This window comes from Coregonus lavaretus, assembly GCF_964263955.1.
Source record: "Coregonus lavaretus genome assembly, chromosome: 4".
NCBI classification, from domain to species: Eukaryota; Metazoa; Chordata; class Actinopteri; order Salmoniformes; family Salmonidae; genus Coregonus; species Coregonus lavaretus.
The window spans coordinates 67990564-68004341 of record NC_139991.1 but is presented as its reverse complement, the minus strand read 5'-3'; the positions used below and the strand labels follow the sequence as shown (position 1 = coordinate 68004341).

Genomic DNA, 13778 nt, shown 5'->3' with positions numbered 1-13778 from the left:
CCTAATCTCCCATACTGAAGTGCTGAATCTGCATGGTTTCTTGGTTAAACACAATTTTAACTCTGGTCCCCATTTTAAGCTGATTATACTGAACAAATCTGTACACCAACACTTTTCACATTTGAGATATTGTGTTCTCAGGGTAAGATTTTCCAGTGTGGCCCTTTGAAATGCAAGATGCCATATCTTTTATACGGTCAGCAATTGGAGATCGTTCACATGAAACTGAAAAGACTAAAAGATTAACGAAAAACCACAATCCTTTGGCAACCAATCCCATTTCTTTCATTGGTGGTAGTGTTGGCACTGATGAATGAGCTGGAAGGGCTGTTTCAGATATATGGACGTTCCTCTGTGTCATTCACCACATTGTAAGTTACATGCAAAACTACAGGAAATCACACTAGTATGCACTTGACATGCCTCCAAGGGCATTGTAAGTGCATTTGAGTATTTCTCCAGATGAATTTTACATATTTAAATGTGGAGAAAAACTACTTTACTAGCTGTGTTTGTTAAAGAATAGACCAGCTGTTAACACAACTTCAAGCTAACGGATATAATGCATTATGTGGTTATAATGCATTGTAATACTTGTCATAAACATGTATGACCCCCTTTCAATGTCTTGTACTGACTAAATAATTTTGAATTGCTACATAATATAAGCCTTATAAGACATTATAAATGTTCGCACTGTACATGCTTATAACATCTAATAATGCATTATACATGTCCACTTTCTTAATTAGCGACAAACCGGTATGTGAATTCATATGAATAACGAAGATGCATCTTTCTGTAACTGGCATTAAAAGCCTCGTACCACGGCCAAAAACAATTTATGCTCAGAGTAGTTGAAAGGGGGGTCTTTCCTGTGTCTCAGATTCCTACTGTACGCTTGATTGGTTGAAGCAGACCACAAAAGGATGACAGATCCATGACTAATGCTTGCCTAAGCAAAACAGAAAGAAAGAAAACACCATCAAACTCATAGGAAGTAATCTGAATCTGGTTTGGGGAAAAGTGGTTACATCGCTAGTTCCGAAAACCATCTGTTTCACTCAAAACATTGAAAATGGATGAAAATGTAATACTTGTTTTTGGAACCAAATACATTGTGGTAATTCAAACCATAATGAATAAAAAACTAAACCGCAAATAATTTTATCTTGAGGCACAAATTGACATTACAGCAGCTACAAGCAGCAAGATGGTGGACGTTGGCCATGGCATAACAATTTAGTGAGCACCATGAGAACTGTGAGAAATAAATGTTTTGGAATGATTGAGACAACATCCATTTAAATAAATGATAACTTGAAAGGCCTCCCTATTCCTCAAAGTATCCTGCAAAATAACTTTTCCCACATCTAATTTCCACCTTTGTTCACATAATGCAACACTGTTGTATCAGTGACTCTCTGTGAAACTGTAACTGTACATGGCTGAACTTTTATGAACTTGGCAACGTCCTCTTGCCGCCTGAATAATGCATGTATAAAATAGCAGAGTTTAGGGGTCAAGTGTATGCGCATGCCTGTGTCTGAGCCAGTACAGGCTTGCTTTATCCTTGGCTGCGTTCCTCCTGCTCGACATGCAGATATGATTATCACTCTTCAGCGTAACCGCAAGGACAGGATACTAGCAATAACTCTGGTTCACTTCTAAAGGCTTATCTCCTTGTGATGCTCCACAGTCACTGTCACAGAGAGTGATGAGGGGACACTGTATAGGTTAAGTATTGTGGTTTACATTGTTTCAGATAGTGCCTTATCTTTCCATATTCCCTTCTGGAGACATTCCTAATAAAAGGATCTGGACTGCATTGTGAAATTCTGTAAGAACTGATCTACACTGAGTATACAAAACATTAGGAACACCATCTCTTTCCATGACTTAGACTGAGCATGTGAATCCAGGTGAAATCTATGAAGGTGTTCCTAATGTTTTTTACGCTCAGTGTATATCAGAAATCTGTAGAAACGTAGTTTTGTGCTTTATAATTTTTTGCCTTAGAACGTATATCCACAGTATATATACTGTATATTGTGGACTCATGATTGTTTGAACTGTCCAAAACCAACACACTAGCTCGCAAGGCACCAAACCTCCTCCCCTTCCCTCCCTATCTGGCCCATCAGTTATAATAATATGCCATTTAGCAGACGCTTTTATCCAAAGCGACTTACAGTCATGCGTGCAAACATTTTTGTGTATGGGTGGTCCCGGGGATCGAACCCACTACCTTGGCGTTACAAGCGCCGTGCTCTACCAGCTGAGCTACAGAGGACCACGTGATCCACCTCCGTGCATTGTTCTATTCACATCCAAATCTTACAAGGGGCCTTGCAGTCACTGCCTAATGAGCGAGCTCAGTCACTATAAATGTACTGAGGAAAAGAATGAGGAATGGCATTGAGGTTTAAGGAAAGTGAAAAGAGTGAGGAATGGCATTGAGGTTTAAGGAAAGTGAAAAGAGTGAGGAATGACATTGAGGTTTAAGGAAAGTGAAAAGATTGAGGAATGGCTTGTTTGCCGAGGGGAGAACAGAGAGCATATGCTTGTTCCCCTGCTCCCCACATCAAAGAAGGAGGGATATTTACATATGGCTAATAAAAGAAGGGAAGCTGCAATTAATTTCCAGTTTCTGTCAGGTTCTGTCCACCACTTTTCCATAGTGTGTGTGTGTGTTAGGATAATCCTTTCGACTACCATTTATCATCTTTTCCATAGTGTGTGTGTTAGGATAATCCTTTCGACTACCATTTATCATCTTTTCCATAGTGTGTGTGTGTGTGTGTTAGGATAATCCTTTCGACTACCATTTATCATCTTTTCCATAGTGTGTGTGTGTGTGTGTTAGGATAATCCTTTCGACTACCATTTATCATCTTTTCCATAGTGTGTGTGTGTGTTAGGATAATCCTTTCGACTACCATTTATCATCTTTTCCATAGTGTGTGTGTGTTAGGATAATCCTTTCGACTACCATTTATCATCTTTTCCATAGTGTGTGTGTGTGTTAGGATAATCCTTTCGACTACCATTTATCATCTTTTCCATAGTGTGTGTGTGTGTGTTAGGATAATCCTTTCGACTACCATTTATCATCTTTTCCATAGTGTGTGTGTGTGTTAGGATAATCCTTTCGACTACCATTTATCATCTTTTCCATAGTGTGTGTGTGTGTTAGGATAATCCTTTCGACTACCATTTATCATCTTTTCCATAGTGTGTGTGTGTGTTAGGATAATCCTTTCGACTACCATTTATCATCTTTTCCATAGTGTGTGTGTGTGTGTGTTAGGATAATCCTTTCGACTACCATTTATCATCTTTTCCATAGTGTGTGTGTGTGTGTTAGGATAATCCTTTCGACTACCATTTATCATCTTTTCCATAGTGTGTGTGTGTGTGTTAGGATAATCCTTTCGACTACCATTTATCATCTTTTCCATAGTGTGTGTGTGTGTGTTTGGATAATCCTTTCGACTACCATTTGTCATCTTTTCCATAGTGTGTGTGTGTGTTAGGATAATCCTTTCGACTACCATTTATCATCTTTTCCATAGTGTGTGTGTGTGTTAGGATAATCCTTTCGACTACCATTTATCATCTTTTCCATAGTGTGTGTGTGTTAGGATAATCCTTCCGACTACCATTTATCATCTTTTCCATAGTGTGTGTGTGTGTGTTAGGATAATCCTTCCGACTACCATTTATCATATTTTCCATAGTGTGTGTGTGTGTTAGGATAATCCTGTCGACTACCATTTATCATATTTTCCATAGTGTGTGTGTGTGTTAGGATAATCCTGTCGACTACCATTTATCATCTTTTCCATAGTGTGTGTGTGTGTTAGGATAATCCTTTCGACTACCATTTATCATCTTTTCCATAGTGTGTGTGTGTGTTAGGATAATCCTGTCGACTACCATTTATCATCTTTTCCATAGTGTGTGTGTGTTAGGATAATCCTGTCGACTACCATTTATCATCTTTTCCATAGTGTGTGTGTGTGTTAGGATAATCCTTCCGACTACCATTTATCATCTTTTCCATAGTGTGTGTGTGTGTTAGGATAATCCTGTCGACTACCATTTATCATCTTTTCCATAGTGTGTGTGTGTGTTAGGATAATCCTGTCGACTACCATTTATCATCTTTTCCATAGTGTGTGTGTGTGTTAGGATAATCCTTTCGACTACCATTTATCATCTTTTCCATAGTGTGTGTGTGTGTTAGGATAATCCTTCCGACTACCATTTATCATCTTTTCCATAGTGTGTGTGTGTGTTAGGATAATCCTTCCGACTACCATTTATCATCTTTTCCATAGTGTGTGTGTGTGTTAGGATAATCCTTCCGACTACCATTTATCATCTTTTCAGCCCCCAGTCTGTATTGTTTATGGCAGAAGGTTTTAACAGAGCAGAATACTGGCAGCATACAGGTTTACAGTTATTCAACTCAGCATTGCTCGGAGATGGCCGCAAAGATTAAGTAATAGTCTCTTTTTTTGGACTTCCTGCAGCTTTAACTATGCCAAGTGACATCATCCCACACAAGGATGATAAGGAATTAGGGGAGAGTGGGGTAAGTTGAGCAAAAGGGTTAAAGTTGATTCACCCTTGTTTCTAGGAAACCATACACAAAATTAATCATTTGACATCATCATTTCAAGGAGTCTGTGAAAACAAGGTAAAAAATATATAAATAAAGTTGAATGTTTGAGGTTTCATGATGCATGTATCTAAACCAAAGTAAATCATTTAAAGATAGTTCTATACATCTGTTGGGGTCTCTATAAACTTGAATATGAGGTCCTAAACCTAGCATGAAAGTGCCTCCTTGTAGCTGTGTGGGGTAATGTAGTCAAAATGTTTGCCTTGCGGTAAATTGAGCCACTGTTTGAGCCAATTGGAGTGTTTTCTTCCCAGTCCTAAAGCAAGGCATTTTACTGGGATATGAGGTAACAACATGGCCTGGCCTATGTTAAAAGTGTTAAAAAGACAAAAAAAACGATTGTGTTGTGTTTGGGAAATAAAGATAAACATGGTTTTAAAAAGGTAGTGGTAATAAATAATTAGTCATTTAGCAGACGCTCTTATCCAGAGCGACTTACAGGAGCAATTAGGGTTAAGTGCCTTGCTCAAGGGCACATCGACAGATTTTTCACCTAGTCGGCTCGGGGATTAGAACCAGCGACCTTTCGGTTACTGGCACAACGCTCTTAACCACTAAGCTACCTGCCGTAATATTTAATTCAGTACAGAAATTTGTAGGCGGCTTAACTTACCCTGTCCCGCGGCTCAACTGACCCCATTCCCTAGGTAAGTTGTGCCAAGAGACCACTTTTTTTGTGGACAAACTATGTTTTCAAACCTGTCATGTTTACATGAATTCAGATTATTTCCAGGGATACACAACATCCTGAAATAAATTATATGTAGATATCTTTGCTAGAAAGAATAGTATATTTCCCTTGACGGAGGGATGCTTAATGTAAAAAATGCTTCAAACGTTCCCCACTCTCCCCTACTTCTATTGGAGACTAACATTATGGGACAGACCCATCGTCCCATAATTGTATCTCTCAAAGTTGTGGGATGATTATTAGCAGAAAGATCCAATCAAAACAGAGCCGTCAACATGTAACAAATTGGTGGTGTTGGGGGCCAGAGGTGACATGGTTGTGGAATGTGGTCCACGGGAGGAGCACGGAACAGCCGGGTTCCATTTCCAACACAGTAGAACCCGGGTTCCATTTCAACACTGGGTGAGGAGGATAGATTGGTTCCAGACCTGCTTTGGCACTTAGAGGATGAAGCCTTTGGGTCCCCAGCTCATAAACAAAAACATGAGCGCAGTCCGCATTAGTCCGGAACAATCCTTACAATAATGCCTGCACTTCAATAGCATGCAGCTGATGCAATCCACATGTGTTATGTTGCAATGATTAATAACATTACTGATACTGATCCAGCACTGTATATGAGACAAATGTTAGCATTTTGTGGCATGGAATTGATGTTTTTCACAAAACATGGCATGTTACAAACGGTGCCCAACATATGGAAGTGAAACATTTCATTCACAAAACAAAATGTAATTTCATTTAAACCAAGAGGCTTTTTATTGGTACCAAAGAATTTATACAAAATGATTTACATAGTAAATATATATTTCGGTTAAAAAAACAATCCTAGGAAAGATTAATGGTCATGTTGTTATGTGGGATACATGGTTAAAAAAAACAGTGTTTGGGAGACATCATTCTACAGACAATGTTCTGAAACCAAAACTACCAGTGCAAGCTATGTGAAATAGTTATCTTGCAGTCAATGACATCACAATATATCAAAAAGAGTGAGGAAATGGTATCAGTGGCCTGCGCTGATACACTGAAGCATCAATGACTAGCAATTGAGGCTAGCTGCATGACAAATGGTTCCACGCTACAACATGAATAAGGTTTACAGCACCATCTTGGAAGGAACAGTTTGTCAAAGAACTGAAGGACGTTTTACCTGATGAGGTATCACCATGACAACTGTGGATATGCAATGCTTGGCTTTCACCACTGTAAAATCATCACATCATTAAAGGGACGTTATACTCCCAAATCAAACTTTGTCAGATCTTTTCATTGTTGAGTCAGTTTTAGCATCTGTGTGAGAAATCGAAAGCTCAGTGAGGCTAGAGAGAAAATGTGTGTCCCTCTCAAATAGGTTTACATTGCTACACCTGATGGGTTTTGTCTAAACAATGGTAGAAAAGAAAGCAGGACTGCACAGAGAAATACTTGAGACTCATCTGTGGGTAAAATATTTTTGCCAACACATAAACAGTAATAAATAAGTATCAAGGCAAACAACTATTCAGATGGTATAGTTTGTTAAATGTGCTTTTTCCTGAGAAGAGTATCATTGGCTGTGGATGGAAAGGGCGATGAGCACCAATAAGAAACATAGAACTATCACCTCACTCTCTAGTACACCGGTTGTAATTTTTAAAAGGGACATTTCTAAAATGTTCAACTTCATATTCATCATTTCCAGCACCATCCCAACATCAACATACTGTAAGTGAAATTTGTGGTTTTCTATGTTATGTATAAAAAAAAATTGAGGAAAATAAGTGTTTCCAGTGACATCATCAACCAATTAGTGGACAATTAGTAGGCAATGCCTACTCATAATTGGTTAAAATCACATGATGCACACCGATGATGTCATGTGAAACACTTTTCTTCCTCTATCTTTTTTAATACAAAACATCTAAACGTGCTATTTTCACATATGTTGATGTTGGGGTGGTGCTGGAGATTATGAATATGACGTAGAATTTTTTTGAAATTTCCCTTTAAAGAGAAAAGTACTCATACAGTATTGAAATAATACTGTAACTACACTGTTCCTACGGATTTGAAAAGACAAGCCTATGTAAAATGTTACTTTTAAATGCCACTGTTCAATAGTATGTACCAGAGGCTAAAGACCGTTACAAAAGTTATTGTTCTGAAAAAATAAAAACATAACATACCACAACTTATTATTTGATGCAGAGGTAAGCATTCGTCTTGAGAAAAAGCTGCCTATTGATTAATTGGGTTATGATAATCGTGAACAAAAGTGTTGAAGTTACTTATCTTGAACAAAAATGTCCATTTACAAATATCAGTTGCGTACATTGTTTTTCAGTTAGCTGGCCGTCCGCTCTTTAACTGATCTCTGAAACAGTGTGCATCGATTTCAAACCAGCTATTATTATATTGTGGATGATGATAAAACTAAATGTACTCAATTCATCCTTTGAATTATGACCTCAATTTCTATTGGTCTTCAGACAGCCACGAACCTCAGACTGGGGTCATAATGAAGGTTTCAACCAATAGCATTAAGTCCTGACCTCCAGTAGACCAAAATCAACAGTAAACCTGTTGATGTTACACAATTATGTAATTGTATCAGTCTAAAGTCCCAGTGGAACAAAATAAAGATGGCCGTGATATTTCATTCACCTCTTGGGGCGATATGGACTCTTCCTGGGCTTTATCGATAAAAGGAAGCGGGGCAGCCAAAGAAGTCCATGCCGATATAGCGGGGGTATCCTTCCAGAACCTTCACCTCCACAGGGTCAAACTTCCAATACTGCCTCCCACTCAGGAAATGAGCAAAGCCTATTAGGAGGTTAGGAGGTCAACAATTAGCTCAGTGCAGTTAAATGGAATTACCATGGGGTTACATGCACGCACGCACACACACACACACACACACACACAAACACACACAAACTGTCAGAAATACACAATACTCAGAGATATCCACATGCTTGCTATCAACCGAACTGGGAACACAACACGACATAATGGATCCTGTCCAAATACATTTAGCCTTTGACTCTTTTTGTATAGCTCTGACTCACCATATCGGTCCTGGAAGGCTGCGTCAATGTCCATGGGGATGCCCCTCCAGTCCTGCATGCTACGCGGGTGTGCCGTGTCCACCCGGTTCTCCAGGGGGCTGAAGCGCCAGTAGGTGCCCGACTTGAAGAGGTAGGTCTTCTGGGCCTTGTCCTCGCCCCACATGAGGGCTGCCTGGATGTCCGACACTTGAAGGCCCAGCCGATGCACTGAGTCTGGCCCCGTGATCCTCCTCTCTGCGTCAAACACCCAGTAACTGTCGCCTGTTGATGATGTCACACGTCTTTTTAGACACAGATCTGGGATTAGCCTAGCCAATCCTAATGTTAACTATTAGGGGGATTAAATAATATCTGATCCTGTATCAGCTGTTCGGGGCGACATCTGTGCTAGGTAGACGGTGGGTCACATAAACCAGATGCTCAGGCTGAAACCTGTACCTGGTGAATGGACCTACTGCAGCTGTTTCCTCTCTCTCCCTACTGCAGCTGTTTCCTCTCCCTACTGCAGCTGTTTCCTCTCCCTACTGCAGCTGTTTCCTCCCCCTACTGCAGCTGTTTCCTCTCTCTACTGCAGCTGTTTCCTCTCTCTACTGCAGCTGTTTCCTCTCTCTACTGCAGCTGTTTACTCTCTCTACTGCAGCTGTTTCCTCTCTCTACTGCAGCTGTTTCCTCTCTCTCCCTACTGCAGCTGTTTCCTCCCCCTACTGCAGCTGTTTCCTCTCCCTACTGCAGCTGTTTCCTCTCCCTACTGCAGCTGTTTCCTCTCCCTACTGCAGCTGTTTCCTCCCCCTACTGCAGCTGTTTCCTCTCCCTACTGCAGCTGTTTCCTCTCCCTACTGCAGCTGTTTCCTCTCCCTACTGCAGCTGTTTCCTCTCTCTCCCTACTGCAGCTGTTTCCTCTCCCTACTGCAGCTGTTTCCTCTCCCTACTGCAGCTGTTTCCTCTCCCTACTGCAGCTGTTTCCTCTCCCTACTGCAGCTGTTTCCTCTCTCTCCCTACTGCAGCTGTTTCCTCTCCCTACTGCAGCTGTTTCCTCTCCCTACTGCAGCTGTTTCCTCTCCCTACTGCAGCTGTTTCCTCTCCCTACTGCAGCTGTTTCCTCTCTCTACTGCAGCTGTTTCCTCTCCCTACTGCAGCTGTTTCCTCTCCCTACTGCAGCTGTTTCCTCTCTCTACTGCAGCTGTTTCCTCTCCCTACTGCAGCTGTTTCCTCTCTCTACTGCAGCTGTTTCCTCTCCCTACTGCAGCTGTTTCCTCTCTCTACTGCAGCTGTTTCCTCTCCCTACTGCAGCTGTTTCCTCTCTCTCTCTACTGCAGCTGTTTCCTCTCCCTACTGCAGCTGTTTCCTCTCTCTCCCTACTGCAGCTGTTTCCTCTCCCTACTGCAGCTGTTTCCTCTCCCTACTGCAGCTGTTTCCTCTCTCTACTGCAGCTGTTTCCTCTCTCTACTGCAGCTGTTTCCTCTCCCTACTGCAGCTGTTTCCTCTCTCTCCCTACTGCAGCTGTTTCCTCTCTCTACTGCAGCTGTTTCCTCTCTCTCCCTACTGCAGCTGTTTCCTCTCTCTCCCTACTGCAGCTGTTTCCTCCCCCTACTGCAGCTGTTTCCTCTCTCTACTGCAGCTGTTTCCTCTCCCTACTGCAGCTGTTTCCTCTCCCTACTGCAGCTGTTTCCTCTCCCTACTGCAGCTGTTTCCTCTCTCTACTGCAGCTGTTTCCTCTCCCTACTGCAGCTGTTTCCTCTCCCTACTGCAGCTGTTTCCTCTCCCTACTGCAGCTGTTTCCTCTCCCTACTGCAGCTGTTTCCTCTCTCTCCCTACTGCAGCTGTTTCCTCTCCCTACTGCAGCTGTTTCCTCTCCCTACTGCAGCTGTTTCCTCTCCCTACTGCAGCTGTTTCCTCCCCCTACTGCAGCTGTTTCCTCTCCCTACTGCAGCTGTTTCCTCTCCCTACTGCAGCTGTTTCCTCTCCCTACTGCAGCTGTTTCCTCTCCCTACTGCAGCTGTTTCCTCTCTCTACTGCAGCTGTTTCCTCTCCCTACTGCAGCTGTTTCCTCTCCCTACTGCAGCTGTTTCCTCTCCCTACTGCAGCTGTTTCCTCCCCCTACTGCAGCTGTTCCCTCTCTCTACTGCAGCTGTTTCCTCTCCCTACTGCAGCTGTTTCCTCTCTCTCCCTACTGCAGCTGTTTCCTCTCCCTACTGCAGCTGTTTCCTCTCCCTACTGCAGCTGTTTCCTCTCTCTATTGCAGCTGTTTCCTCTCTCTACTGCAGCTGTTTCCTCTCCCTACTGCAGCTGTTTCCTCTCTCTTCCTACTGCAGCTGTTTCCTCTCTCTACTGCAGCTGTTTCCTCTCTCTCCCTACTGCAGCTGTTTCCTCTCTCTCCCTACTGCAGCTGTTTCCTCTCTCTCCCTACTGCAGCTGTTTCCTCCCCCTACTGCAGCTGTTTCCTCTCTCTACTGCAGCTGTTTCCTCTCCCTACTGCAGCTGTTTCCTCTCTCTACTGCAGCTGTTTCCTCTCCCTACTGCAGCTGTTTCCTCTCCCTACTGCAGCTGTTTCCTCTCCCTACTGCAGCTGTTTCCTCTCTCTCCCTACTGCAGCTGTTTCCTCTCTCTACTGCAGCTGTTTCCTCTCTCTCCCTACTGCAGCTGTTTCCTCTCCCTACTGCAGCTGTTTCCTCTCCCTACTGCAGCTGTTTCCTCTCTCTCCCTACTGCAGCTGTTTCCTCTCCCTACTGCAGCTGTTTCCTCTCCCTACTGCAGCTGTTTCCTCTCCCTACTGCAGCTGTTTCCTCTCTCTACTGCAGCTGTTTCCTCTCCCTACTGCAGCTGTTTCCTCTCTCTACTGCAGCTGTTTCCTCTCTCTCCCTACTGCAGCTGTTTCCTCTCCCTACTGCAGCTGTTTCCTCTCTCTACTGCAGCTGTTTCCTCTCCCTACTGCAGCTGTTTCCTCTCTCTCCCTACTGCAGCTGTTTCCTCTCTCTACTGCAGCTGTTTCCTCTCCCTACTGCAGCTGTTTCCTCTCTCTCCCTACTGCAGCTGTTTCCTCTCCCTACTGCAGCTGTTTCCTCTCTCTACTGCAGCTGTTTCCTCTCTCTACTGCAGCTGTTTCCTCTCCCTACTGCAGCTGTTTCCTCTCCCTACTGCAGCTGTTTCCTCTCTCTACTGCAGCTGTTTCCTCTCCCTACTGCAGCTGTTTCCTCTCTCTCCCTACTGCAGCTGTTTCCTCTCCCTACTGCAGCTGTTTCCTCTCTCTACTGCAGCTGTTTCCTCTCCCTACTGCAGCTGTTTCCTCTCTCTCCCTACTGCAGCTGTTTCCTCTCTCTACTGCAGCTGTTTCCTCTCCCTACTGCAGCTGTTTCCTCTCTCTCCCTACTGCAGCTGTTTCCTCTCTCTACTGCAGCTGTTTCCTCTCCCTACTGCAGCTGTTTCCTCTCCCTACTGCAGCTGTTTCCTCTCTCTCCCTACTGCAGCTGTTTCCTCTCTCTACTGCAGCTGTTTCCTCTCCCTACTGCAGCTGTTTCCTCTCTCTACTGCAGCTGTTTCCTCTCCCTACTGCAGCTGTTTCCTCTCCCTACTGCAGCTGTTTCCTCTCTCTACTGCAGCTGTTTCCTCTCTCTCCCTACTGCAGCTGTTTCCTCTCTCTACTGCAGCTGTTTCCTCTCCCTACTGCAGCTGTTTCCTCCCCCTACTGCAGCTGTTCCCTCTCCCTACTACTACTGCTGCTACTGCTGTGTTTATAGGACCTTCTGCTAACTGCTGGGCCTAATTTGCCCACCCAAACACTGGCAGAGCCCTGGTGGGAGGTGGAGAGTTTAGACACCCATAAAACAACACACACCCACAGACAGACACAGACACGTGCCTTTGCACACAGGCACACACAGACAATCGTATATATCTGCACACACACACACTATACACCCGTGCAAGAGTAGACCATGTTTCTCCCACCTGTCATCACTATGATTAAACTAAACCAGAGCAGAGAGTCCTTAAGCTGTGGATTGTTTGTGTGAAGCAACTAATATAACTTTGCATTTACCCCTCTTGCTGTCAAATACTTTCTTTCTAGAAGTTTGACCTAACCTGACTTCACAGGAAGTTGGTGGCACCTTAATTGGGGAGAACGGGCTCGTGGTAATGACTGATGCGGAATCAGTGGAATGGTATCAAATACATCAAACACATGGTTTCCATTTGTTTTGTTCCGGACATTATTGTGAGCCGTTCTCCCCTCAGCAGCCTCCTGTGCCTGCCTTTCAGAAAAATGGCAGTCTCAAATCGAAACCCTTATTGTCCCACTCAGAACTGCTACCAACATGCCAGAGTCTGGTACAGCGCTCTAAGCTCCCGACTCTGGACCACACACACGTCCTGGCGACAGGGGTTTGACTCTCACCTTGGGCCTCTCCTGTCTGTTTTGAACTGTCATATCATAAAAATATCTTCTTTAAAAAAATTGGACACATCGCCCTACGATGAGCTACTTCTGTACTACTTCTGTACTCCTGCCAAATATCAGAGCTCAAAAGCAACTGCTACCAGCAGAACAGTGGAGCCCATATAAATACTTACTAGAATGGGTAAAACCCCAGACTATGGCAGGTATTCTATTTCTATGGTGGAACCCACCTTGGAAGAACCAGCTGTTTCCAGTCTTGTCTTCGTAGGCCGCATCAATGTTGTCGGGGATCCCCCTCCAGTGGCGCGTTGCTAGCGCCGGGTACCCCGCCTGCAGTCGGCCATCACGGATACGCCACACGTAGCGGGACTTGAAGAAGAACATCTCCCCTCTGATCATGGACACGGCGTCAAAGTTAGTCCTGCAGGGGTCTGGCTGTGGCCAAGTCATGGAGAGAGAGACAGAGTGAGCACAGGTTATGTCATGCAAAATCAATATGGCGGAAGCGCAATTCAGCCTTGTAGAGGCCTGGAAACTTTCTTCAATCTCAACAAATTGGGTCACTGAAATGAGCATTGTGTATTAACCTACTAATATTCCAGTTGCTACCTATATGCTTCCAACAATTGATGTGTTCACTGATAAGTTGAACTTCTATTAATTTCTTGTCATGTTCAGTCCTCACCACGGTGGTTTCGATCTCATTGGTCTCGGTGATGACGGGCGGGGCTTTCCGCGGCGGGCCGTACAGGTATTGGATACCCTGCTTGTCATCGTCACTCAGCTCCAGGGGATAAGAGAAGCTGTAGAAGGGGGACATGACGGCTCCGTCGACCAGGGAGTGCTGGAGGCCGAGGACGTGGCCAAACTCATGGGCTGCCACCTGCAGGAGGTCCGTGCCTGCGGGACCACCATGGGACAAGGGTCAGTGACATTGAGACAGAGGGCTTC

The 13778-nt window shown here is 43.9% G+C and overlaps 1 protein-coding gene across 1 annotated transcript in view; it reads right to left on the bottom strand.

Annotated features, from left to right (window-relative positions):
• Nucleotides 1-8058: 8058 nt before the first annotated feature.
• mmp11b (matrix metallopeptidase 11b) overlaps nucleotides 8059-13778 on the bottom strand; it is a gene marked incomplete at both ends in the record, with an annotated part of 41210 nt that continues 35490 nt past the window's right edge. Inside the window, 4 exons of the mRNA XM_084160065.1 lie at nucleotides 8059-8186; nucleotides 8432-8692; nucleotides 13058-13262; nucleotides 13513-13727. Of these exons, the coding sequence (XP_084016191.1) occupies nucleotides 8059-8186; nucleotides 8432-8692; nucleotides 13058-13262; nucleotides 13513-13727 (809 nt within the window). The remainder of the gene's footprint in view (nucleotides 8187-8431; nucleotides 8693-13057; nucleotides 13263-13512; nucleotides 13728-13778) is intronic.